Source organism: Aspergillus saccharolyticus (genome assembly GCF_003184585.1).
Source record: "Aspergillus saccharolyticus JOP 1030-1 unplaced genomic scaffold BP01scaffold_9, whole genome shotgun sequence".
Classification (NCBI taxonomy): domain Eukaryota; kingdom Fungi; phylum Ascomycota; class Eurotiomycetes; order Eurotiales; family Aspergillaceae; genus Aspergillus; species Aspergillus saccharolyticus.
Genome location: NW_020290619.1, coordinates 353,500 through 379,309, shown reverse-complemented (window position 1 = coordinate 379,309; position 25,810 = coordinate 353,500). Strand labels below are relative to the sequence as shown.

At 52.4% G+C, this 25,810-nt stretch overlaps 6 protein-coding genes across 6 annotated transcripts; 3 read left to right on the top strand and 3 right to left on the bottom strand.

The window, feature by feature from the left end:
• Positions 1 to 1,114: 1,114 nt before the first annotated feature.
• Positions 1,115 to 6,970, top strand: BP01DRAFT_411877 (1,3-beta-glucan synthase; the record flags this gene model as incomplete). Its single annotated transcript, XM_025578935.1, has 2 exons — positions 1,115 to 1,257; positions 1,316 to 6,970. The coding sequence occupies 2 exons, from the start codon at positions 1,115 to 1,117 to the stop codon at positions 6,897 to 6,899; spliced, it is 5,727 nt and encodes a 1,908-aa protein (XP_025432805.1). The 3' UTR covers positions 6,900 to 6,970.
• A 1,256-nt stretch (positions 6,971 to 8,226) lies between these two features.
• lcbA (serine C-palmitoyltransferase subunit lcbA) lies at positions 8,227 to 10,372 on the top strand. The gene is made up of 4 exons (XM_025574633.1): positions 8,227 to 8,711; positions 8,788 to 9,298; positions 9,362 to 9,853; positions 9,914 to 10,372. Exons 1-4 carry the CDS (start codon positions 8,383 to 8,385, stop codon positions 10,094 to 10,096), a joined length of 1,515 nt encoding a protein of 504 aa, XP_025432804.1. The 5' UTR covers positions 8,227 to 8,382; the 3' UTR covers positions 10,097 to 10,372.
• Positions 10,373 to 10,682: 310 nt separating this feature from the next.
• scw4 (putative cell wall glucanase (Scw4)) lies at positions 10,683 to 12,193 on the top strand (the record flags this gene model as incomplete). Its single annotated transcript, XM_025573277.1, has 2 exons — positions 10,683 to 11,557; positions 11,648 to 12,193. The coding sequence occupies 2 exons, from the start codon at positions 10,683 to 10,685 to the stop codon at positions 11,919 to 11,921; spliced, it is 1,149 nt and encodes a 382-aa protein (XP_025432803.1). The 3' UTR covers positions 11,922 to 12,193.
• A 456-nt stretch (positions 12,194 to 12,649) lies between these two features.
• Positions 12,650 to 15,266, bottom strand: BP01DRAFT_292703 (uncharacterized protein; the record flags this gene model as incomplete). The annotated part of the gene is given in 7 exon segments (XM_025571701.1): positions 12,650 to 14,079; positions 14,132 to 14,291; positions 14,347 to 14,447; positions 14,520 to 14,754; positions 14,825 to 14,952; positions 14,970 to 15,095; positions 15,221 to 15,266. 7 exon segments carry the CDS (start codon positions 15,264 to 15,266, stop codon positions 12,650 to 12,652), a joined length of 2,226 nt encoding a protein of 741 aa, XP_025432802.1.
• Positions 15,267 to 16,040: 774 nt separating this feature from the next.
• On the bottom strand, positions 16,041 to 18,745 carry BP01DRAFT_293135 (class I alpha-mannosidase 1A; the record flags this gene model as incomplete). The annotated part of the gene is made up of 3 exons (XM_025571723.1): positions 16,041 to 16,077; positions 16,136 to 17,701; positions 17,760 to 18,745. 3 exons carry the CDS (start codon positions 18,743 to 18,745, stop codon positions 16,041 to 16,043), a joined length of 2,589 nt encoding a protein of 862 aa, XP_025432801.1.
• A 2,218-nt stretch (positions 18,746 to 20,963) lies between these two features.
• atgI (autophagy protein ATG9) lies at positions 20,964 to 24,416 on the bottom strand. The gene is made up of 2 exons (XM_025572570.1): positions 23,362 to 24,416; positions 20,964 to 23,298 (listed from the first exon to the last, which is right to left on the bottom strand). Exons 1-2 carry the CDS (start codon positions 24,081 to 24,083, stop codon positions 21,174 to 21,176), a joined length of 2,847 nt encoding a protein of 948 aa, XP_025432800.1. The 5' UTR covers positions 24,084 to 24,416; the 3' UTR covers positions 20,964 to 21,173.
• Positions 24,417 to 25,810: the final 1,394 nt, after the last annotated feature.

Genomic DNA, 25,810 nt, shown 5'->3' with positions numbered 1-25,810 from the left:
AATCGGTATCGTGACTAGTAAATTAGCAGATCCAGATCCCAAAATAACCACAGTCTCATTAGTCTCTGGCTCTCTCTCTGTCTCTATTTCTCCCCCCCCTTCCACACATCGGACATCCACATCCACTCCTCTCTCCCACCCCCCCCCTCTTCCCTCCCTCGCCCCCCAATCCTAGGGAGAGAAAAGAAATAGCCCAGGGAACTTGAGAAAGGACATTGTTAGAGCGAAAAAAAAGACTGGCCCAGTCAGTAGTAGCGCCAGTGCTATCTTCCCTGCTTGTCGGTCAATCAATTCCCTTTTTCACCAATACCCGTTCAACTCAAGCCTCCCTCTAACCGTCCTTCACTCTGGGTCCTTTCCTTCTTTCGTTCTCTCTCTCTTTTGATTTCTCTCTTCCCTAACCTCTTTCTTTTTTTTCTGTTCGGTTCCCTGTCTTGTTCAGTTCACTCTTTTGTTCTTATCATCCACTCTCACCCACCCACCCCCCCCTTCAAACACCTACCCCCAAGTCACCCAACCACTTTTCCCTTCAGGAAAAACGCGACTTGGCTCCCTTCCTTCTTTCTGATTCTTTCGTTTCGAGGAAAGAAGAGGGAGGTGTTGCTTGACTAAGACAGGTTCTACCTGCAACGGTCAGTTATTGACACTTCTCCGTCCAACCCCCCCTGTTAGTTTCGTTTCGACTATTTGGCTTCTGCCTTCCACTCGTTTGACAAACGGTCTCTCATCTACGACAAGTCTGACTCCGATTCACGAGTCGACTACCAAAAGAATCATTCGTTCTCGGCTTGGAGTTTGAATCACTGCGACACCGTTTGACTGTCGGGGACTGGTGCCTCCAGAGGACAAAAAGCGCTCTCGGTTTCAGGTGTACTCGACGTTTTTCGACCTTGCGATCTTCAGCGAACGAATCCTAGCGAGAGTTCGACTGCCTGTTACATGCTCCAGCCATCGGAAATACTCTCGGCTTAATCTTTAATGGGTCATTGTTCATGTAAGTCGTGACCACACTGGTTTTACGGGGTGCTGCTTGCTGGGTTCGAATGCAGAGGAATTGACCATTCGCCCTCGTCTAGACACTCTCTGAAGACTTTAGTGATTGTGGCACGTCAAAATGTCCGGCTATCCCGCAGGAGGCCAGTATGAGGAGGGCTACGGCCACCAGCAAGAGCATGCTGGTGACTCGTACTACCAAGACGAACATGGCCAGCCTTATTATGATCATGAAAATTATGGTGATAGTTACTATGATAGAGGGTAGGTTCCATGGGTTCCCTTGACCCCTTCCCTTGCGTGAACTAAATGGAGTTGACAGGAACGGCAATTATTACAACGCCGAGGGAGGTCAGGGGTACCAACAAGAAGGCGGATACTACGATGGTGGCCACCAGGACGAATACTACGGTGACCAGTACTACGACCAAGGCAATGGCGCTGCTAGGGGTAGACGTCGCGGCGACTCCGAAGAAGATTCCGAGACATTCAGCGACTTCACCATGAGATCCGAGACTGCCCGGGCGGCTGACATGGATTACTACGGCCGGGGCGATGAGCGTTACAACAGCTATGCTGACAGCCAGTATGGTGGTCGTGGCGGATACGGTGGCTACCGGCCACCATCATCCCAAGTCTCATATGGTGCTAACCGATCCTCCGGAGCCTCCACTCCCGTGTACGGCATGGACTACGGCGGTGCTTTGCCCGCTAACCAGCGCTCGCGGGAGCCCTTCCCGGCCTGGGCTTCGGATGGCCAAGTGCCTGTCTCCAAGGAAGAGATCGAAGATATCTTCATTGACTTGGTCAACAAATTCGGTTTCCAGCGTGACAGCATGCGTAACATGTACGACCACTTGATGACACAGCTGGACTCTCGCGCTTCTCGTATGACTCCTAACCAGGCTCTCCTGTCACTCCACGCCGACTACATTGGAGGCGAAAACGCGAATTACCGCCGCTGGTACTTTGCCGCCCATCTGGACCTGGACGATGCCGTTGGTTTTGCCAACATGAAACTTGGAAAGGCGGATCGTAAGACAAGGAAAGCTCGCGCCGCCGCCAAGAAGGCTGCTCAGCAGAACCCCGAGAATGTTGAGGAGAACCTTGAGGCTCTGGAGGGAGATAACAGTCTGGAAGCTGCCGAATACCGGTGGAAGACACGCATGAACCGCATGTCTCAGCATGACAGAGTACGCCAGATTGCTCTCTATCTGCTGTGCTGGGGTGAGGCTAACCAGGTCCGTTACTTGCCGGAATGTCTTTGCTTTATCTTCAAATGTGCGGACGATTACTACAGCTCTCCCGAATGCCAGAACCGGGTTGAGCCAGTAGAGGAGCTCACTTACCTCAATGAGATCATCACCCCCTTGTATCAGTTCTGCCGTGATCAAGGCTATGAGATCTCTGATGGCAAGTATGTTCGGCGCGAGCGTGATCACGACAAGATCATTGGTTACGATGACATGAACCAGTTGTTCTGGTATCCCGAGGGTATTGAACGCATCTCGTTCGAGGACAAGACCCGCCTCGTCGATGTCCCGCCCGCGGAAAGATGGACTAAGCTGAAGGATGTGGATTGGAAGAAGGCCTTCTTCAAGACCTACCGGGAAACACGTTCTTGGTTCCACTTGATCACCAATTTCAACCGCATCTGGGTGATCCACCTTGGTGCTTTCTGGTTCTTCACTGCCTACAACGCCCCGACCATCTACACTCACAACTACCAACAGCAGCTGGACAACAAACCGCCTGGTTCCTACAAATGGTCTGCTGTCGGGTTTGGAGGTGCTCTCGTCTCGTTTATTCAGATCATGGCTACTATTTGTGAATGGATGTATGTCCCTCGCCGATGGGCCGGTGCGCAGCATCTCACCAAGCGCTTGTTCTTCCTCCTGGCCGTTTTCATCGTCAATCTTGCTCCTGGTGTCGTCGTCTTCGGGTTCAAGAGTAGCATTGGTGAGACTATTGCTCTCGTCATTGGTATCGTTCACTTCTTCATCGCGTTGGCTACGTTCTTCTTCTTCTCCATTATGCCGCTCGGCGGTCTCTTTGGCAGCTACCTGAAGAAGCATGGGCGCCAATACGTTGCCAGTCAGACGTTTACGGCTAGTTTCCCGAGGCTCACCGGTAATGACATGTGGATGTCCTATGGTCTTTGGGTTTGTGTCTTTGGTGCGAAGCTGGTCGAGTCTTACTTCTTCCTGACCTTGTCGCTGAAGGATCCCATCCGGATCTTGTCGCCCATGCGCATCCACCAGTGCGCGGGTGTGACATACATCCCCAACGTCCTCTGCCACGCTCAGCCCCAGATTCTCTTGGGTCTAATGTTCTTCATGGATTTGACGCTCTTCTTCCTGGATAGTTATCTGTGGTACGTCATTTGCAACACCATCTTCTCGGTCGCCAGATCATTCTATCTCGGTGTGTCGATCTGGTCGCCCTGGAGAAACGTGTTCTCTCGCCTGCCCAAGCGTATCTACTCCAAGGTGCTCGCTACGACCGACATGGAAATCAAATACAAGCCGAAGGTGCTCATCTCCCAGGTTTGGAATGCTATCATCATCTCCATGTACAGGGAGCACCTTCTGGCCATCGATCACGTCCAGAAGCTCCTTTATCACCAGGTTCCGTCCGAGGTCGAAGGCAAGCGGACTCTGCGTGCGCCGACGTTCTTCGTCTCCCAAGAAGATCAGTCTTTCAAGACCGAGTTCTTCCCTGCTGGTAGCGAGGCTGAACGTCGTATCTCCTTCTTCGCCCAGTCTCTGTCCACCCCCATGCCCGAGCCTCTCCCTGTTGACAACATGCCCACTTTCACGGTGCTTATCCCTCATTACGGTGAGAAGATTCTTCTGTCTCTTCGTGAAATTATCCGTGAAGATGAGCCTTACTCTCGTGTTACTCTGCTGGAATATCTCAAGCAGCTTCACCCTCACGAGTGGGATTGCTTCGTCAAGGACACCAAGATCCTGGCTGATGAGACCTCGCAATACAACGGTGATCAGGAGAAAAGCGAGAAAGATGCTCAGAAGAGCAAGATCGATGATCTCCCCTTCTACTGCATTGGTTTCAAGTCTGCTGCTCCCGAGTACACTCTTCGTACCCGTATCTGGTCTTCCCTGCGCTCCCAGACTTTGTACAGGACTATCTCTGGTTTCATGAACTTCAGCCGCGCTATCAAGCTGCTGTACCGTGTTGAGAATCCCGAAGTCGTTCAAATGTTCGGTGGCAACTCCGAAAAGCTTGAGCGTGAGCTCGAGCGCATGGCCCGTCGCAAGTTCAAGATCTGTGTTTCCATGCAGCGTTACGCCAAGTTTAACAAGGAGGAGCGTGAAAACACCGAGTTCCTTCTGCGTGCCTACCCTGATCTCCAGATTGCTTACCTTGATGAGGAGCCTCCGACGGAAGAAGGCGAGGAGCCCCGCTTGTACTCTGCTCTGATCGATGGACACTGTGAGCTTCTCGACAACGGAATGCGCAAGCCCAAGTTCAGGATTCAGCTCTCCGGCAACCCCATTCTCGGAGACGGAAAGTCTGACAACCAGAACCACTCCATCATCTTCTACCGTGGTGAATATATTCAGGTCATTGACGCTAACCAGGACAACTACCTGGAAGAGTGCTTGAAGATTCGCAGCGTTCTGGCCGAATTTGAGGAGCTGACCACCACCAATGTCTCCCCTTACACTCCTGGTGTTCCCTCTGACAAAACCACACCCGTCGCCATCCTCGGAGCCCGTGAATACATTTTCTCGGAGAATGTGGGTCTTCTTGGTGACGTCGCTGCCAGTAAGGAACAGACATTCGGTACTTTGTTCGCCCGTACTCTCGCTCAGATCGGCGGAAAGCTGCATTATGGTCACCCTGACTTCTTGAATGGTATCTTCATGACTACTCGTGGTGGTATCTCCAAGGCTCAAAAGGGTTTGCACCTGAACGAGGATATCTATGCTGGTATGACTGTTCTGCTCCGTGGTGGACGCATTAAGCATTGCGAATACTTCCAATGTGGTAAGGGTCGTGATCTTGGATTTGGCTCCATTCTCAACTTCACCACGAAGATTGGTACTGGTATGGGTGAGCAGATGCTGTCCAGAGAATACTACTACCTCGGAACTCAGCTGCCTCTTGACCGTTTCTTGTCTTTCTATTATGCTCACCCTGGTTTCCACATTAACAACATGTTCATTATGCTGTCTGTGCAGATGTTCATGATTGTCCTCGTCAACCTTGGAGCCTTGAGACACGAGACCATCACCTGTCGGTATGACTCCAACTTGCCGATCACTGATCCTCTGCGTCCCACATACTGTGCCGACTTGACGCCCATTGTGAACTGGGTCAACCGCTGTGTTATTTCCATCTTCATCGTCTTCTTCATCTCCTTCGTCCCCTTGGCCGTCCAAGAATTGACTGAGAGAGGCGTGTGGCGCATGGCGACTCGTCTGGCAAAGCATTTCGGTTCCTTCTCTTTCATGTTCGAGGTGTTCGTCTGCCAGATCTATGCCAATGCTGTCCATAACAACTTGTCTTTCGGTGGTGCCCGTTATATCGGTACTGGTCGTGGTTTTGCCACTGCCCGTATTCCTTTCGGTGTCCTCTACTCGCGTTTCGCTGGGCCTTCCATCTACGCCGGTGCTCGTCAGCTTCTGATGCTTCTGTTTGCGACCTCCACCGTCTGGACCGCGTCGTTGATCTGGTTCTGGGTTTCGCTGTTGGCCTTGGTCATCTCTCCCTTCCTGTTCAACCCTCACCAGTTCGCGTGGCATGACTTCTTCATCGATTACCGCGACTACATCCGCTGGCTCTCTCGCGGTAACTCTCGCTCGCATGCTTCTTCCTGGATTGCCTTCTGTCGCTTGTCTCGTACCCGTATCACTGGTTACAAGCGCAAGCTTCTTGGTGTACCTTCTGAGAAGGGATCCGGTGATATTCCCCGAGCTCGCATCTCGAACATCTTCTTCAGTGAGGTTGTCGCTCCTCTGGTAGTTGTTGGTGTTACCCTTGTCCCTTACCTTTACATCAACTCCCGAACTGGTATCTCCAATGACAACAATCATGCTTCGAATGCCATTGTCCGTATCGCCATCGTGGCTTTTGGTCCCATCGCTATCAACGCCGGTGTTGCGGGTATGTTCTTCGGCATGGCTTGTTGTATGGGCCCAATTTTCAGCATGTGCTGCAAGAAGTTCGGTGCTGTTTTGGCTGCTATTGCTCACGCCATTGCCGTTATTGTCCTTCTGGCTATCTTCGAAGTCATGTTCTTCCTCGAGGCTTGGTCTTGGCCTAGATGTGTTATGGGCATGATCGCCATGGCTGCTATCCAGCGGTTCATCTACAAGCTCATCATCTCCCTCGCCCTTACCAGAGAATTCAAGAATGACCAGTCTAATATCGCCTGGTGGACTGGTAAGTGGTACAGCATGGGCTGGCACACTCTGTCCCAGCCTGGTCGTGAATTCCTCTGTAAGATCACTGAACTGGGTTACTTCTCTGCCGACTTCGTCTTGGGTCACATTCTCCTGTTTGTCATGTTGCCTGCGCTCTGCGTGCCTTACGTTGACAAGTTCCACTCGGTCATTCTTTTCTGGCTGCGCCCGAGTCGTCAGATCCGGCCTCCGATCTACTCTCTGAAGCAGTCCAAGCTTCGCAAGCGCAGAGTCATTCGTTTCGCTATCCTCTATTTCACGATGCTGGTTATCTTCCTCGTCCTCCTCATTGCCCCTCTCGTTGCTCGTAACCAGAACATCAGCTTCGGTTCGAGCTTGCCCATGGACATCATGCAGCCGCTCGACAGGGACAACAATGACACCATCGCCAGTTACACTGGTAGAGGTCTTCCTGTCGGTTTCTCGGGCTGGACTCCCACCAACCCGGCTGCCACGAAAACCGGCTCGAGCTCTTGAGGTGCCTGTTGCCGCATCGATTGTCATCTTTTTCTTTACATTCTCTCATTTTTGCGAAAATGGAACATGGAAACGAGCTGTATAAAGTTATCAGCGCCTTGAAGACGCTGCGGAGTCGCATACATTTGCCTTTGTTTTATTCTCATTGCTTCTTGAATGACACTCTTCGCCCGTGCTCCTTTCTGTTATCAACATTAATGGATCCAATATCTGTCAACTGAATTCTGTATCCTCCAGGTGTTCTCAGTCCTTTATGTATGTTCATTAGACTTGCAAGTTTCTTTCTGTGCCACCATTCATTAGGTTTCGTATTCTTGTGCTCTGCCGTAGCCGCTTGACGTGTAGCTGTAGCCATTAAGCTGTACATCGGGCCCTTGGGAATTCTCGTTTCGTGTCTCTGCGTAGGTAGGAGCGCTCGCACTGATAGTCTCGCTCGCCTGATAATGAACATTCCGCAAGTTGGCTCCCGTCACAACGACCACCACTGAAAGTACTCTCACTGATGGCTCGTCCAACATCACCCTCGGGGAGTTACCTTGGTGACAGCTGTCAAAGGCTTGTAAGCCTCTCTGGAGTAGACACAGGTATAAGTATAAGCACCTAATTGACTTCTGCCACTGGTTCGTAGGGCTGATGATGTCCTTGGTCAGGGCGACGTGCTATGCCTGACCTGCCGCTACGACCGCTCAGGTGGGATCCACGCACTTCAAGGCACCACAGTTCGCTACTGTCCCCCCCATCTCCGAATCTATGAAAATACGGGCTGAGTCCTGGGGCTTCGTCTCGCCCGTCTGATGATTGGACCGGAGGCAATTGGTGATTACAAGATGCAAGCATGGTGGTCCTTTCACTGCTGGTGATAACGATTCCTGGCTCGTGGCTTCTCTGCTCCAACCCACCGAGGGCAGCTACTTCAGCACCCTGAAAATGGCAGCATTGAATCTACATTTCGTGTCCTATCAGCGGCCGTTCTGCCTGAGGAATACCATGCTTCCCAGAAACGGGCTGGCGATGGATGGGGACAAGGCCAAGGGAAGGTGTATGGTTGAATGAAGCCAAACAATGGACTCGTTGTGCTGGAAGAACTGTACCTCTGAGTCAAGACGAGTGTACTATTCGAGATGGGTATCTGATAGCGTAGATACTGCAGATGGCTGCAATTATCAGAGAAATATCCTCACTATCATGCATCACCTGATGGTGGATCTTTTCAGTAGAATCACATGACCGATAGCATCTACACTGGCTGCCTGCAAGGAGCGAATGAAGTCACGTGCTTGTTCCTCCTCGTCCGGAAGTTGGGCCTGCCGCGTCGTTTCGACTTTCTGACGGGAGCTCCTTTTTGGAAATTCACACCTTTGTCCCAATGCAATTCTCTCGGTTGTAACTTGCTGTCGTCGCCTCTGTTCCTATCTGGGCTTTCCCCACCGATAAGCGTCCTCGTTCAGCGCTACGAGCGCTTCCGCCAACTCCCCCGATCATCATGGACATCCAGGAGACTCAGCGTCTTCTGACGGAGTATCTCCATGAGCTCGCTGCCTTGTTCCATCGCCTGCCGGGCTCGGCAATCTTCCTCCGCTACGTGAAATCCAGCTACCAGAATGATCCGATTCGTTCCGCCGTTGAGCTTTTCTTGTTTCTGTTCGCCGTTCGCTACCTTCTTGCGCCGAAGTATTCGACCAAGCCCGGTGTCGTCCAACTCTCGGAAGATGAAATAGATGACCTGGTCGACGAGTGGACTCCGGAGCCGCTTGTGGGCAAGCCGACTCCCCTGGAGGCGATGGAAGTGGACAAGCGTACGGTCATTGTTGGGTAAGGACTATCATCGCCCCGATCGACTCAATTGGAAGAGCGATTGCTGACGCGAACGCGCCCGGACGCTTTGCAGCCCCGTCGGTCCGAAGTCGAAGCTCGCGAATGGCCGGACGGTCATGAATCTGGGTTCTTACAACTTCTACAATTTCAACACGAACGAATCTCTTAAAGAGAAGGCCATCCAAACCCTCCGCAACTACGGAGTCGGACCCTGTGGCCCGCGAGGCTTCTACGGCACCCAGGACGTGCACATGAAGACCGAAGCCGACGTCGCCTCCTTCCTCGGAACCGCGTCTTGCATTATCTACGCCCAGGCCTTTTCGACTATCTCGAGTGTGATTCCTGCTTTTTCGAAGCGCGGGGACATCATCGTTGCCGACAAGGGGGTCAGCTTTGCGATCCGCAAAGGTATCCAGATTTCTCGCAGTATCGTCCGGTGGTATGAACACAATGATATGGAGGATTTGGAACGAGTCCTTGCCAAGGTGACTAAGGAGCAAGCGCGGAAGCCACTCACCAGACGGTTCATCATCACCGAGGGTCTCTTCGAGTCGTACGGTGACATGGTTGACTTGCCTAAAGTTGTAGGTGCTCCTGCCTGCACGGTCTGGGTTGCCTAGAATGTGCTGCTTACTGACCGCTTGTAGATTGAGCTGAAACTCAAGTACAAATTCCGACTGATCCTGGACGAGACGTGGTCGTTTGGTGTCCTTGGCCGCACCGGTCGCGGTGTGACGGAGCATCAGAACGTCGACGCGGCAGAAGTGGACATGATTGTGGGCTCGCTGGCCGGCCCATTGATTGCTGGAGGAGGCTTCTGTGCGGGATCGGAGGAGATCGTTCACCACCAACGTATTTCCGCTGCCGCATACACGTTCTCTGCCGCGCTGCCCGCTCTGCTGTCGACCACGGCGAGTGCCACGATCAATATGCTGCAGAACAGTCCGGAGACGGTCACCCAGTTGCGGGAGCACACCAGAGCCATGTGGGCGCAGCTGGACCCGCGTAGTGATTGGGTGTCCTGCACCAGTGCGCCTGAGAATCCTATGATGATTCTTGTCCTCAAGCCGGAAGTGATCCAGGCGAAGAAACTGTCTGAGGATGATCAACAATTCTTGCTGCAAGACATCGTTGACGAGGTAAAGAACATGAGGTGCTGCTGTTTATTTGGGTTGGTCATGTTAACTGACTTTTGCTAGTGTCTTGCCAACGGCGTTCTCATCAGCCGCCTGAAGACTCTCCAGGACAATTTCGAGCCGAAGCAAGTGGTGGCGCCTGCTCTGAAGGTGTGCGTGACGATCGGCTTGACGAGGAAAGAGATTGAGAAGGCCGGAACCATTATCCGCCACGCGATCACGAAAGTCCTGAGCAAGAGGAAGTAAGCCAAGCTTTTGTCTCATGTAGTTCTCGGATTCCCAAGGAACCTGGCCATGACGTTTAATGCCTCCCTGATACGCCCTCTGCCCTTCCACTGTCATGTTCTACCCAGCCTTATTGTTCCGTTTGTTGATAAAACCGCTGTCGATGGACAGACCTGTACAGCATATTGCACCTAGATGTGGCGCAACTGTTGCCCTACTGCGTATCTTCCTTTCGGTTACATTGGTACCATGGACATTATTAGAGATTCTTATTATTTTAATACACTTCATTTTTCGTCCAAGATCTTGTGGGGATGATGCTATAGTAGGGAGAAAAGGGGTGGTTGTGGCTAGAAATCCAGGACCAGGCGGGACCTTTTGCAGTGACCCTTTGACCCTTTATCAGGGAGTGGCATTCCTGGGATCGTTTGTTGGTGCAGCATTCCAGAGGGGGGGGATTCTCAGTCTTGACATTGTCTGTTTCACAGGGGGAAAGGGGGCAGGGGGAGATACAGAGGGCTCGGTTCCTTTAGGTCTCCCTGGTTTGAAAGGTGATAAAATGTAGTCGACCAGTAACTAAGTATAACTCGGATCAGAGAAGTGCAGGATGCAGTGGACGCCGTCGCAACTGGCAGCAGCAGCAGCAGCAGTGCTGCTGCTCAGCAGCAGTAGTAGTCACAGTCAATTGCAAGTGACAGCTCTACCTACAGGCAACTTGATCCCCAACCCTTTCAATGGTGACGCCCTCAGCTGGCTCGACCAAAGCGCCGACCAACTCAGCTCCGGCGTAGTCCACGGTCTCAACGCCGCCATTCACAACAGTGACGGTGAGCCCACCCCATTATCCTCAATTCCATACACACCACCCCCCTCCGCCAACTCCAACGCCAACGCCAACGCCAACGCCAACGCCAACTCCGCTTCTAACGATAAATCCTACGGGATCGCCTACTCGCCCTACAACCCCGACGGCACCTGCAAAACCTCCCCGCAAATCACCCACGACATCACCAAGCTATCCTCCTTTCGCTTCGTCCGCATCTACGGCACAGACTGCAACCAAACCCACCTCGTCCTCTCCGCCGCTCAACCGTTAGGGGGGTTGCAAGTCTTCGCCGGCCTGTTCGACCTGCACGACCTCGACGAGCAGTTGCAGCTCATCATCGACGCTGTGCACGCGAACCCAGCCGCCAACAACAATCCCTGGCAAGCAATCCACACAGTCGCAATCGGCAACGAACTACTCAACCGCGCCCAAGCCACCGCCGCGGAAGTGGTAGCCGCCGTGCAGTCCGCACGCGAGACGCTTCGGGCGGCCGGGTACCACGGCCCGGTGGTGACGGTGGATACGGTCGCAGCGCATCTACAGAACCCAGAGCTCTGTCGGGTCTCGGATTACTGTGCGGCGAATTGTCATGCGTTTTTTGATGAGACGGTCCCGGCCGAGGCGGCGGGGGATTATGTTTGGGGGCAGGTGGGGGTGTTACAGGGGATGATGAATGATTATGACGATGATGATGATTATGATGATGTTGCTGATGATGCTGATGATGATGCTGGTGGTGGTGGTAGTGGTGCTGCTGCTGCACCACCCCCCAAAAGGAAGAAAGTACTCATCACAGAAAGCGGCTGGCCACACGCCGGTCAGACGAATGGTATGGCAGTGCCCTCGCTGGAGAACCAGAAAGCCGCCGTGCAGAGTCTCCGGGATGCGTTTGCGCTGGATCCCTCCGCCGAGGATGAGGAGGTACGCTTGGTCCTCTTCTCCTCGTTTGATGATCTCTGGAAGGTCGATAATGGGTATACCTTTGGAGCGGAGAAGTTTTGGGGCATTTTGGGGCATTAGCCACTTCTTTCCTCCTCTGTGGAACTGGGAGTGTATTGTATTGGGTGGAGGGTGGGTTGTGGGTTGGAGATGGATGTGCATGCATGCATCTTGTGTGTTCAGCTGGGTCGTTGGGATACATAGCAGTTAGGGTTATTTGGTGTTGTTGGGAGTGAGTTGGGTCTCGATTGTTGTTGGTTTATTCGGGGGGTGGAGTGGTTTGCGTATCTGAGGGACTGGCTGTACTTACTGTAGCATAGTTAGCAATGTCTGTATTAGTTAGCTTGATATCGAAGAGAAGATGCTCTTAAGAAGCACAACTATAGCAATCCTCGTACCGACTAACTTGCACTATCACCGTTGAATACCGTACATACAATACACCACCGCTAACCATACGGGTAATACCACTCGTCAAACAAATGGATCCGGCTGACGACGCAGTGGAACTCGCTCTCTAGAGCTTAATGGGGCAGCAGAGGCAGCCTACTGAAATTACAGGCCCCATAAGACACCACGCCGTACTCCGTACACTACTTCCTGCTACGCGTCTCCAAGCTGGATGGAAAGCCATCGTGCTGAAATCACACACAGGCTAAGCTTAAAATTCGACTCCGTACTGTAGGGAATCTCCCCAAGGCTCAAGATGTGATCACTGATGCGCATTTCCAAGCGACAAGTGTAGCTCAAACCATGATAACATCAAAAGCGCGCTATTATGCCAATGCCAAGATAAGACTACCGAAAAATTAACGTTCGGAATACTCGTCATTCCCATCCCCCACAGACATGTTCTGCACCGCTTCTTCCACACTCACTGGTCCATCAGACTTCCTCCCCAAAATCAACGGCGGCTCCAGAGGGTGCTTTTGCTCGTTGCCCAGATAATCGCCACTCAGATGAGCAGAGAGTTCGTGCTCGGCGGGTGACTCCGGCCGTAGGGATGAATCCCCCGGAGGGTGTCTTCCCCGCCCCGCCCGACGAGTCTTCGGGGGTTCCGGTTTTTGTCCATGTTTCGGGGTGAAAATCATACTCGCCAAGCTGCTCCCACCGCCCGGCGCGTTGACATCGTGACGAAGCTGGGGAGCGACTCGCGATGGACTGGTGAGCGGTGTACAATGGCTGGACACCGACAGAGTGCCCGTGCCCGGGACAGCGGAATGGGTCGAACGTCGCGGCGGAGGAACCGCCGGCGGGGGATTGGAGGCGGACCGACGCGTGAGTCGAGGAACAGGAATGGTTAAGCTTGATGTGCTGGTGGAGTTCCGCCGATCGCCCGCTCCGCTGGCGGTGGGCGGGGGTAGCGGACTAGTGGTCTGAATTTCCCGATCCTCCGGGATTTGGTCCGCGTGCTCATCCTCTTCGGCCCTGGGACGGCCTCTCCAGCGTCGAGTCTTCGGGGGAAGCGGCTTGACTTTGGCCCGAACCCTGGTCGGACTGAGAAGAGGGCCCGAGAGAGAATTATTCCGGCTCGGCGTGATCACGCCGGGTGCCTCGTGCTGCGACGCCACCTCCTGCACGCTGAGCGTTGACGATGATGCTGGCTCATGGTGCATACCCAGCAGTCGTTGCGCCTGACTGAGTTTACGATGCGCGTCCAATCTAGTGGAGCCCGTTCCGGCCTCATCGTCAGCACGGGTTGGAGACAGATTCTCTGAAGAGCTGTCCACAGTGCTCGTCGGAGAGAGTGTCTGGGTCGATTCCAGCGGCGCGCCAAACTCGCCATCAGGCGACCCGTCATTGCCGTCGGAGGAGTTCAGGAGTGGTTCTGCATCCTTCGGAGCGTCCGTCGACTCCTCTTCTCGGATCCAGTCAACGGCTGCGCATCGGAGAACCAGTCTCCTAGTGGTGTCATCCGCATCGGCAAAGTGCATAATCCTCTCTTGGTCCGCTTCGCTATGAAAAAGTTGACCATTGACCAGAATACTGAGCACTCGTTTGATGTTTTCACGTTTGTAATAAGGCGGCAGTCTCAACTGCGTATGAGCGAGCAGCGGATAGAGGACACGCAGGTAGGTGTGTCGAAGGGCGGATGACTCTTCCGGCAAGTCCAGCAAGTTTCGGATCAAGATGTCAACCAGGACATGCAGGTCATTCGTGTAGAAGTATTCGTAGGTGCTCGGAGTGGTGAAGATAAGGTATAGAAGCTTGAGTGTCAGAAGTTGGAGCGACGTCTCGCCTATAGCATGTTAGACAGTTGCGCAGCATTTGCCGAGACCCTAAACATTTACCTTCTCGGTTGATCAGAAGAATTATGTTCTCGCCAAAGGTCTTGTACAGATTTCCATGCATCGACAGCACCTTGATGACCTTGTTAGTCAGGACAGTCATGGGTGACTGCTCGTCGACGGGATCATGCGCCGAAATCATGAATTGCTCGTTCAGAACCAGCTGCCGGGAATCCATTAGCGGCTTGCTTCCACTCCAGCCCACGCACCAGACTCACCAGAACGCGGATAACCGGGTAATGATAAGGATCGCTGACATCATACGAGAGGTCTTCGATGATGTCGAAGAGGCCCCGAACAAACTCGTCGTCCACAAGTACTGCCACACATAGACCGGGTCAACAATCCGGACGAAGCCATGTTGAAGGAGGGAAACCGGATCAGAACCCACCCAAATCCTCAATTTTCACCCGTTGTATCCGCGACATCTCGTACAACAAGTCCATGAGAAGCCGATGCAGGCCCGCCGGCATGCTCTCATCCGCGAACCGGTTGCGTACCTGCAGCAACTCCAGCAACCGCGGAAACGAACCCTCCTCATTCATCATCCGAAAAGCCTCCTCATGCTGACAGCCGTCAAAGAGCAAGAATGAGGCAATGAGATGGAGAGTAGCCGGGTCGTCGTCCTGAGTATAGCCAGTTAGCCGCCGTCACTTCGAATAAGGGTAACCACGATGGGGGGTTCCCCTGACGTACCTGCAACAAACAATAGATCATCTGTCGTCGAACATAATCGGCGTGCGATGCAAAGATACTGGACGCCAGGAGCTTGTACAAGCACCGGGTGACATCCAGTTCGCCTTGAAGGTATTCATCTATCGTTGCTCCCGGTCAGCGGCACTGAATCCGCTCGTCGGAGAGAGCTTGGGCGGACCTTTGTACTTCGTGGCCAAACTCAAATAGCATCGGAGCGCGTTGTCGATATGGTCTTCCGAGGAGCAAGGGGCGGAAACGATCTCTTGGATTTCTGCAAAACAAATTGCGCAACGACATTAGTTTCAAGTCGATTGAGTAGCGCCTCGCAACGCGCCAAAAGAAAAATGGCTGCTGATCGGCCGTTAAGTTGAAAGATCGAGTCGGAGCTGCACTTACCGTCCCAGAACTGCTGCTCGTTCTCCAGGGTGATCTCAAACTCCATTTCCCACAGCTCAGTCGTCCTCGTCGGGCGTGGCGTGTCCCTGCACTCATCCCGTCTTGCGCCCGCAGCGAGTGAGTTGGATCCAGTGCCGCTCCAGCCAGAGAAACGGGAGCACAAGCAAACACAAGAGAACGAAGTGGTGTCAAGGGAAGATTGAGATCCAAAAACTGAAGACGACCAGAAGAGGAGCGAAAAAAGAGGGGCTCGAAGAGAGGGGGGAAGAAGTGGAGGAAGTGGAGGGGGAGGAGAGGGAAGTTGGAGCGGAGAGGGAAATGCTGTCAATAATAAAATCAATTAAAGAAGGTGGGCCGGGCGGACGTCATCCCCGCCCTCTTGTCATCCTCAAAAGTGTTTGCTATCCCTTCCTTGTCTACAGACTGACTATACACGTGGTCTCCAGCATAATCATACAGATCAACCCAAATTCTCCAAATCGATTGTGACCACACATAGACATAACTACCACTTTATCCATTATTTACTAAGGTCCGTACAATAGTACGACTATACAAGACACCCTTATCGACAATGACAACACCCCCATCACCATACCATATATCAACCTCTTATTTCCAAAGCCAGCTATAGAAATAACGGAGCCAATCGTACAGAAACCGAAGGGCACAAGAAAGAAATAGGGCGAATGCATCAATCAACATGTACTGGACGGTGGTATCTGTACTTTTACAAGCAAAAGCAGCAATCGAGGGAAGTAAAACAGGATAAGAACCAAGCAAGACGAACGTAAAGTGCACATGCATACAAAGCCATTATTTAGTTCGGACGCTTCAGAGGATGCGCTTCGGTATTCCTGCACATCATGTGTTAGCCAGGGTGTTTGCTGGAATCGGATAGGGGCAAATACTCACAGTACATAGTCATCGAGACTGACGACCGTCGGATCACTGAAGAGCAGGTAAAAGTACTTCAGCGTCTCGGCGAGCCAGAATGATTGCATCTCGTCCAGCATCTCGGGAGTTGTGACGGTGACGTCGTCAATGGCCGAGTTGGCAAACTCGGTTCGAGTGTACTTGGAGACGGCTTGAAACATCTCCCAGCCCTTCTCCCGCCAGGACTCGTCACCAGTAAGACGGTACATGATGAACACCGATTCGATCGCCTCGGGTCGCAGTAAATATTTGCGGTTGTTGAGCTTCGTGACACCCGGTGGCAGGCGCTCGTTGCTGATGCGTGTCGCCACATACTCTTCATGGGAGGGCACCTTCTCCTCTTCTTCCTCGGGAGGCTGCTCCGGCTCCGGCTTCTTCGCCGTTGACTCGTCCTCCAGACCAATGACATGCCAGTTGCCGCGCTCACGCTTTCCAAGCAGGGTCTTCTTCTTCTTCAGGTCCGCTACTTCGGCCTCGGCCTGCATGGCCGCCGCTGCCTCCTCCTTCTCCTTCAGCTCCTTGCGCTCCTGCGCTTTGGCGAAGCGCTCCAGCATGTCCGGATCCAGAGCGGTGTGGTAAGTGGACTCGTCCCACTCACAAGGCTGACCTTTCTTGCAGGGAACAAGGGAGAATACCTCAGGCATAATGCCACTCTTAGTGGACTGGTACGCCCAAACGCAGCCATCAGTCAGTTGCTTGGCCAACTCCATATCTCCATCCAACCCGAAAAGTTTGGCTCCAATGCCGACCATTCCACCAACAAAGCACGACAGATGGTCTCCTTGGTACTCCATAACCGTGGGGCCTGGCTTGTTCTTGGGGATGATTGCCGTGCTCAGGAATCGGACGTCCCAGTCGCCCTTGATCATAGGCTGGAAGACCAGATGTTGCCGAATGGCTTTCACGGCCTTCTCGTACATAGTTCGGTACTGGTCATTGAGACCACCTAAAAGCATATACTCCTTGGGCAGGTACTCATATGTCGAGTCGGCAAGAGCGCCGAGGGTGTACGTCTCCTTATCGATCGTAGGAGTATCCAATCCCGCGGTGCACTGCGCTTCAGGAGAGCTCAGATCCGCGCCACCGGACCCTCGCCCAGCGGCCACAGGGTTATCTGCGAGCTGCGCAGTTTCAGGCAGAGACCGCGTGTCGTGAGTCTTGAAGTACTCCTGGTAGCTCTTCGCGTCCGTCGGGGCTGGCTTAGTGGGGTGCGGCTTGGAGTAAAAGCTACTCGTGGAAGTCGCTGGGAGTCGATCACGCGCATACTCCTGCTCGAGCCGAGCTTTGGTGAGTTCCTTTGCGATGCCGTTTTTATTGACCGTGGGGTTTTTGCGACACCCCGAGGCGTCCACCTTCGTGGGCCACAGTCCCGGGTACTGGGTCTGATCTTGAAGCTTCTCCAATTCGTTGGTTATGCGCGCAATGGCATCATAATATTTGTTCTCATTAGTCAACTGTGCCAGACGCGTGAATTCCACGGAGAGGGAGCCGAGTTCGGCCAGGACAGCCTTCTTGTCGGCATGATGGGGTCTGGACAAGTGGGATCTGTAGAGCCAGATGGTTAGCGTTGTCGTATGAATGGACGAGGGTCGAATCGACTCACGGTGACCACTTGTACTTCAGCGAGGGCATGCGGTTTGGGGTGTCAAAAGCGCCCATTAAGACCTCGGCGAGTTCCACGGCCTTCGCCAGCAGGACATCATACTTGTGACCCGAGACATCGTAAGCACTAAGGAGACCGCCCAAGTAACGAATGACAGTTTCGAAGAGAGGTATGTCATTCTTCTTCGAGATGGTGAAGTCGATCGTCTTCACGTAGTCCACGGCGATGGAGAACTCCTCTTTCAGGCCCATCAACCAAAGCGTGTCCAATGAATCCACCAGTGTAGCCCCCCAACCATTGAAAGGGTCCCGGAACCCACCGCGCAAAGGCTTGATCTCATCGTGCCCCATAGCAGAGGTCTTGTAACCAGTCCAGGCGCGTTCGAAGACTTTCCTGATCTCGGACAAGCGTTCGAGGCGCGTCATCTTATCTGCGGATGTTTCGTCTTTAAAATCCGCCTGCAGCGGGGGAATCGAATTGGGTTGACCCAATGGCAATTGGATCATCTCCTCACTTCGGATGGGAAAGAGTTCAGGCTGCTTCTGCCAGTGCGGGCGTGCCAACGTAGTGGCAGGACCGTCTGCCCCCAATCGGCCCTGCCCCTTGACTGGAGCCCCAAGTCCGGTGTTTTTCCGACTGTCCCCATCTTTCCCGGTGGTGGGATTCTCGGACGGTTGAGAAGGTTCAGCTGAAGCGGTGGGAGGAGCCTCTGCGGCCACCTCGGGGGAGGAATTGTTGGAATCATCGGTAGAGAATTGCTCAGGCTTATATTCGTGGGCAGATGGAGGAGCAGCCGGTGATGGAGGGGCTGCTTGCGCAGGAATGACGGGCGGATTTGAGCTAGAGGCCCCCGGTCGACGATCGGCGGGCGGCGATGCACGCCAATTAGCAGAGGGCTGTTCTCGTGAACCAGCGAAATGAACCAGCGCCAGAACAAAGATAGCCGCAAACACCAGGAGGACCCGGTATCGCCGGGCTCGGAACATCATGGCGAAGTCGATCGGGGAGGATTTCAGGTACGGGGGTAACACAGAAAAATCCCGGACCGAGGGGTCGGGGAGGAGGGAAGCTCGAGGTAAGGAAACGAAGGTGAAAGAGTAAGCGGAAACGAGTGGAAAGGCAAGAGTGTGAGAGAGAGAGAGGAATGGAAACTTTCAAATGAGATGGTCAAAGAGGCTAAAGGATGATAATGAGGGGGAAAATACGAGCCAAAAGATCACGCGATTCCCAGGGGTGGGAGGGAGGTTGGAAGGGGAGGGTAAATAAATGTCGCCTTTGAACCTGCAGGAAGTAGGAATCCACGCGATGAGAGAGTGAAGCAAAAGATGAACAAGAAAATGATATGATATGTAGGGCGGTAATCGCTAACGACAGACAAGAGTCAACATAAAGCGACTTCCAGAGGAAAGAAGGAATGACTTGAGAGGGGGTTGTGATGATAATGGTGACAATGGTGATGATGATGGGGTGAATCGATTAATTCAATAATCGATCAGTCAAGCTACCCAATCTAATCAGAGAAACGACTGACAGAAATTCGAGGAAGGGGGGAAGAAATGGAAGAATGGAGGACAGTGAAGCCTCTATTCGATCATGATGGGTGTATGAGAGAAAGAAGAAAGAAGATGGGACAAGATCAAGTGAATGAGCAGAACAAAAAGCGCCAGCACCATTCACTCACTGACTATACTCCTCCGTAAGTTAGTCAGTAGACTAAGTTGACTAACTAGTATGTAAATGTAATTAGTTCAGAGCAAAAGACAACCGAAGAAACCGATCAGGAGTAAAAAAGAAAAGAAAACGGGAAGAAAACATGGACAGATGATAAGCGTCGCACCCAAAAGAGGATGAGGCGGAGGAGACCTGAACCTGAAAAAAAGGACCGCTGGGCCAGACCCCCCCCCCCGAAGTGGATGGTAACAATGGTTAATTCGCTGGAATGAGATGGAGTTATGGAGTGATGGATTGGGTCAAAGCATTCTCCAGCTTAGTTGGATTCAGCGTGGAGAAAAAAGAACCCACTTGGGTGTCGCAACCCGTGGATAAATAATCAAAATCTTAAATTAAATAATTCCAGTTTGAACTGGCCTGGAATCTTCAGGCCAATTCCCATCTCTCGTAATGCCAACCCGGATGAGTCCGGGTCATTTAGGGCAAGGTCACTTTGAAGTCTTACTTACTTCGGTTGAAGCTGGAAAGCGTCGAAATACTGATAACTATCATGAGGCTGGAGTAGGATGGGAGAGAGAAGAGAAGCACGGAAAAACAAGAATCCCCGAATCCGCGCAGTCAGATAAACCTGATTCAGACTTTCGGATAGAGTCCAAAGGAATACTTAACTATCCGATCATACCTAACATTACCTACTCATTGATTAGTTCAGCCGATCAATCCATCCCCATTGGGACCTCAACCCAACTCTCTCTTTCTCTCTTTTCCATAACTAACTAGTTCTTTTCAATCCTATCTATCTATCCGGATAAACTGCTCAGACGCTACCAGGCGGATCACTCTCCCGTGGCCAAAACATCCAGACTACTTCGGAGTGGGAAACAAGTGCATAGCTGCTAGTCATTAACGACCAAAGTGACTAACTACTCCGTACCATCATCTGACTGCAGAGTGCAGGATCCAGGGGGGGGGAAAGGTGTAAGTTGTGCGTGGATGGTTTGGTTCAGGAAGAGGGGCCCGTCCCGGAGTTTACTAAAAATAAAATATCATTTCATCCTCCCACCCACCACCCCCTGTGCTCTTTAAACACCGAAGCGAATTTCCCCATATCCAATCAACTTCCGTTGGCCTCCCTGACTGCGTGATGTTGTTGACCTCCGTCTCGAGCTGCTGCAGTTACAGTCAACAAGGTCATTCCTCTTTGTCGAGGAGGTGCATAGAGAAACATTGAAACATGATAATGTCTAACCGAGGGTTGCATTATTGAGGGAACAACCGCCACTATCCGCAAGAGACCTGCAACCAGACCCCTTCAGGCCAAATTCACCGGGGGTGCCGTCGAGAGGAGGCATAAGACCCTGGCGGATACTCAATTTGCCCTCCGAAACCGAATTCTCCGAAGATGAAACACCCGGGAGAAAATACTTTCTCCTAAAGCGGCGGGTTGAGACGGTTGTGGGAATGGCTTCACCCTTCTGGCTCCTTCGAATGACGGATGATTACCGAAGTTGAACTAAGGGTTGAAGGTACATCCCGACTCTTTCTTGATTATCTATTTTAGGCCTGCAGTAGACATCGTTTAAAACACAATGATTCGTAGGTTGACGCCCACTCTATCAATATAGGTCATGACTTTCTATCTGGAAGAAAATCCCGGAGGCTCACAGAGCCGAAATGGCCCGGAATTCACATATTCACATCACATCTCGGCGGATTGACAAAGTCTGCAGAAAACTGAAAATCCTACAAACCAACCGTCGTACGCCCCCGATTATCTTTGCTCACTTGTTGGAACCGTTGAATCAGCCCCAAGACCCCAGCGCCACCAGCAAGCGCATCCACATTCTCCGCGCCTTCTCCATCCCCACCATCTTCGTCCTTCTCTTCCACCAAGTTCATCCGCCACGACTCGCCCAAATTGCTGTCGCTCGTTCCGATACCTGCACCGCTCGATCCCGAGGTCACATGCGGTGACGCCTTGACCCCGAGACCACGAGCCTGCGTGGAAGGCCCGTCTTCATCGGCGATCGGGTCGGAGATAGTACGCGATGGTCGAGTTGGACGATAGCGAGAAGAGTACATTCCTGCACGATGATTGGAACGGAATCCCGACGCAGACGGCTGGTGATGCGGATCGAGGAGGATCGACGGAGCGGGAGACGCGTGATCGCCTAAACCCGGGGGGCCGAACCGGGCCCCCCCAAAGGTAGACTGTTGGCCCATGATTCCGCCAGCCGGGCCAGGCCGTGGCAGGGCCGCATCCATTCGCTCGCCGTACGTGCCCATCTCAATGGCCGAGGGTGATCCCAGGGTGGGAAACGTGGGCGGAGGATGGAACGGTCGCTTGTTGGACGGACGTGGATTCGCCCCGTAGTTATCCAAGAATCCGTAGTAGGAAGCCAACATCTTACCGTCTTTGGTCGAGAAGTAATCGGCCCGCAGGTCCTGCCGTGCGGGATCTCGTCGACTGGGATCCGCCTGGGAGATGACATTGGTGCCCTTTCTGAAATCGAACACGGCAAAGGAACAAAGGTAGCCCATGCCATCAACATGAACGGTAAACTCCCGAAAGAAATCAATGAGACGATCGCTGCACTTTGGGAGACTAAACCACAGAATAAAAGGTGTGAAAATCATGCTCATGATTTCCTCCAAGAAGATCACAATCTTCATCTGATATAAAGTGGCAAAATCCTTGCGGACCTCGTCACTATGTAATCGACCTTTCCAATGACTCGGGAAGTAGTGAGTAAAGTCGATCAACTCTAAAAGCGCGTATTGGGGATCGAACACGTTCGTTTCCTCCGGCACCATGCCCTGGGCGACTGCCCAAACAGACCCAAAAACACCCAGGTAAAACAGCACGGTGCGATCTGGGGTGATTTCAAACCCCAAGAACAGCTCCGGATCTACAACTGAAGCCAAAGCCAGCACCGACGCCAGTGCGCCAGAGACGAAGGCAACAAACCCCGCTACCTGAACAGTCTTATCCTTGGGGAATTGATCCACGTAGCGGCTAGCGAATGGATAGGACATATTGATCCGACGCTCGAAGAGATGCCATAGTTCGTTGAATTCCCGGAACTTCCACTCCGCCAAGGGAGTATATTGACGCGACCCAATCTGGGAAGGATTCTTCTTGTACTCATTGAAGTAGCGGAAGAAGTAATGAGTCATGAAATACACAACAATGAACGGAGCGGCGAAAATGTTCATGATGCCGGCGAAGATGAACCGGCGGCGCAGGCCATCGCTCAATGCTCGTCGGTGGGTATCTTTTAAGAACAATGTTCGAACTTGCCCTTGCTCGTTGAAAACATAATCCATGACGCACAGATTAATATTCCATTCTAGCGTCCGTGAAAACAGTTGCCGGTTTCGCAAGAACGGGATCGGAAGCGTGAGGTCGAGGATGTCTTTATTAACCAAAGCTATCAGATAATTTTCTTTCCGCATCAGTCGGTTTGCGATATCATGAGCGTCCATTCGTTGCTTGGATTGACTGCCCATAAACTTGCGATTTTTGGCAGAAACAGCGCCGGCTGTCGCAGGATTAGAGTCTCGCAACGTCATCAAGCGACTGACCACTTCCTGCCAGGAAATCGTCTGGATCTCGGGATCGGATATCCCCAGTAAATGATGGTAAAAGTCATGCATGTGCTTGAGTCTTCGAATATCGAGAATATACTGGAAGGACTTGCCAATCCAAAACAACGATAGCAGCCACAGCAGGAAATTTGAGGAAAAGGACATCTTCTTGGTGCATTGCTGGATGTAAATGTCATCTAACGTTTTACTTCCGCGTACACTGCGATAATCGATGCAATTCGTCAGAAAGATGCTGAAACCTACGACAAACGCAAACGTCCTATGGTCAGACAGTAGCGGTCAGCATTCAGAGGCACCAGACACAGAGGAACGAAAAGCGTACAGAAGGCTTAGAGCTCGGTTCAATAAGATTGACCAGATCCCATTCCCGAGGTAGTACGTGTAGACTTCCTTCAGGAAGTTGTCCAGGTTTTCCACATTCGCCCACATCCACATTGCTTTCACTTTAGGATCTACTGTGGCTAGATCTGGGTATCCGGCTGACCACAGAGCCCCATGGTGGCGTTTCCCAGGAGTATTATGTACCGGTAGTTGCTCACGGGCTGTATCCCATCGTGTTCGATCCCGACGCAAGGACGGACCAGCGTGAGAGCCATGGTCATGCAAAGTGCGGGAGGGCGGGGGTGGTGGGAGTTTTGATTTGAGATCTTCCTCATCGTCTTGGTCACCTTCTACGAGAAGGGAGGCTGGAACCTCGTCGTCACTGTCCTCGGGTTTATGCCGGGGTGATAATGCCTGAGCTCGACGCGAGCGATTCCGCGATACGCTTTTCATGAGAGCCTTTCCGGCAGCCTTCATGCTCTGAGGAGCCTGGGGGGTCAAAAAGGGATCACTCGGGCTTGGGGATTGATCCCTCTCAACATCTGCCAAAGCTTCCTCCAATTCTCCGGAGCCATAAAGACTCAGATGCTCATCCCCAAGTAGACCTAGTCCTGCACGTTCCTCAATATCCGGTGAGTCAGAATCGTGCTGCCGTATGGTTTCATACACTGACGGCGACCCATTCGGAGGAAGGAAACGGGACAATATATTTGATGTCATCATGTTTGGCTAGAAGTTTCATAAGATGCATGGACTCTAGACGCATCTGTAGCTAGTAGCAGCCATTCAGCCGGATTGTAGATCACTTGAGAGCCTTGTCGGATTATCAAAATAGCTTTGGTGTACTCTAGATCCGCGAGGGTGCTCTTGAGGTCAAACGGCGGGACGGAATCGGACCCTATGAAACTACCGGTCCTCTGAGACTGATAAGAGGAAGCCTACCAGGCGAGAGTTGACGCTGGACCAAAATACAAGAAACAGAAGAGACAAAGAATCATTAAGCGTCGGCGAATGATGGAGATTAACCGCCTTTTGAGGTGAGTAAACGGGTTGACGCGGTCAAGGTCAGGAGTGCCAAAGAAGCTGGTGACCGACTGCCCTCGTGATAAGCCGCGATGATGCAGGCGGTCACTGATTCGGAAAGAACTTACTGCCTCCAGGCCAAGGCATCAAGGCGGTCAGTTACAGTTAGTGAGTATCATGTGATATATGTGGAGGAGGAGATCGGGGGAATCTAGCCTCGCAGTCCGTGACTATGGCACGTGATTTGGCATGCTGACAAAGCCGACAAGTGTTGACGACACTACTATAGGTAGGTACCTGGTCTAGTGGTCAGTCAGTCACGGGATGGACCGCCAACGCCAACGAGGACCACTGATTGGCTTCAGCGCTCGCTATCTTGTCCCATGGCCGCTTGGGCTGGCTCGTGCGGGGGAGGGAAGAAAGTTGACGACCGAAACTGAGTCGTCCCTTAGGCCTCAGCTCACTCACTTTCTACTGGAAGATACTAAAAGATCATCATGGCGTTCAGCTGGTTTAGCCCGGGTTCGGCTGACATCTATCGTTCCGTCTTTGATGTGCCGTCAAAGTGAGAGAAGTTCCTCTCGGTTCTTCTCATCCTTGTCAGCAGCGGTCCTTCGCTTTAACCACTCATCGGCTGCAGCTGCTCATGGAAGGATGGGAAACCCCTAGTGATCAACTGGTTTCTCGGGCCCTTTTTTCGGGTCAAGGCTGTGGACTCCCTACTTATGGGCCGGGGTATGCTTAGATGCATTTCGCATATGTCCATTACTTTTCTTTCCTCATGGAGATGAACGACAATGCTTGCTCACACATACACACTCTCTATAACCCTTGTCGTCAGTATTTGTCAAGTCAAACTGGGCACTGATTGAGACCACTCCAAGGATGAGAAGGCTGTGTCTCATGGGGAATTAGTGAACCACTCAGGCCTCGGTGTCTACTCCGTACAGTTTACACTTCACAGTACGTAGTGTCCACTTCTCCACTGTGGAAAGGCTCGTTCTACGCTTTCCACGGAGTAGACGTAACGCAATTACTAGCATGGCCTGCAGGGTGCAGGCCACTTGGCCACAGCCTGGGCAGACGGGCAACGATCGAGTCTTGCACACGGTTGACGGGTGCATTGAAGATAATTACAGCTACCATTGGGCCACGCCAACACACCGAATATATTACTTGCTTTAAGAAGGGAGGCGGGAAGCATCCCAGTGGCGATTATCCTTAGTCTCTCGGATCTGACCGCCGCACCCTGTTGGTCCGCTTTTGGAATTGGTCCTCAGACCGTTCCATCCTTCCACTCTATTATTCCGTACTACGTACTTACTACTGGCGGCAGGCAGTCTGTCCGGGGGGTAACCATATTCCGCATGCATCAGAGTGGACTTCCACTCTATGGGGATCAGTAAGTCCGGTGAGCTGATTCTAGG

Coding starts and splice junctions, on each gene's coding strand:
- lcbA (XM_025574633.1), top strand. CDS start 8,383: ATGGACATCCAGGAGACTCAGCGTCTTCTGACGGAGTATCTCCATGAG. Junction 8,712..8,787: donor AAGCGTACGGTCATTGTTGG/GTAAGGACTATC, acceptor GACGCTTTGCAG/CCCCGTCGGTCCGAAGTCGA. Junction 9,299..9,361: donor TGGTTGACTTGCCTAAAGTT/GTAGGTGCTCCT, acceptor GACCGCTTGTAG/ATTGAGCTGAAACTCAAGTA.
- atgI (XM_025572570.1), bottom strand. CDS start 24,083: ATGATGACATCAAATATATTGTCCCGTTTCCTTCCTCCGAATGGGTCG. Junction 23,299..23,361: donor AACCGAGCTCTAAGCCTTCT/GTACGCTTTTCG, acceptor GTCTGACCATAG/GACGTTTGCGTTTGTCGTAG.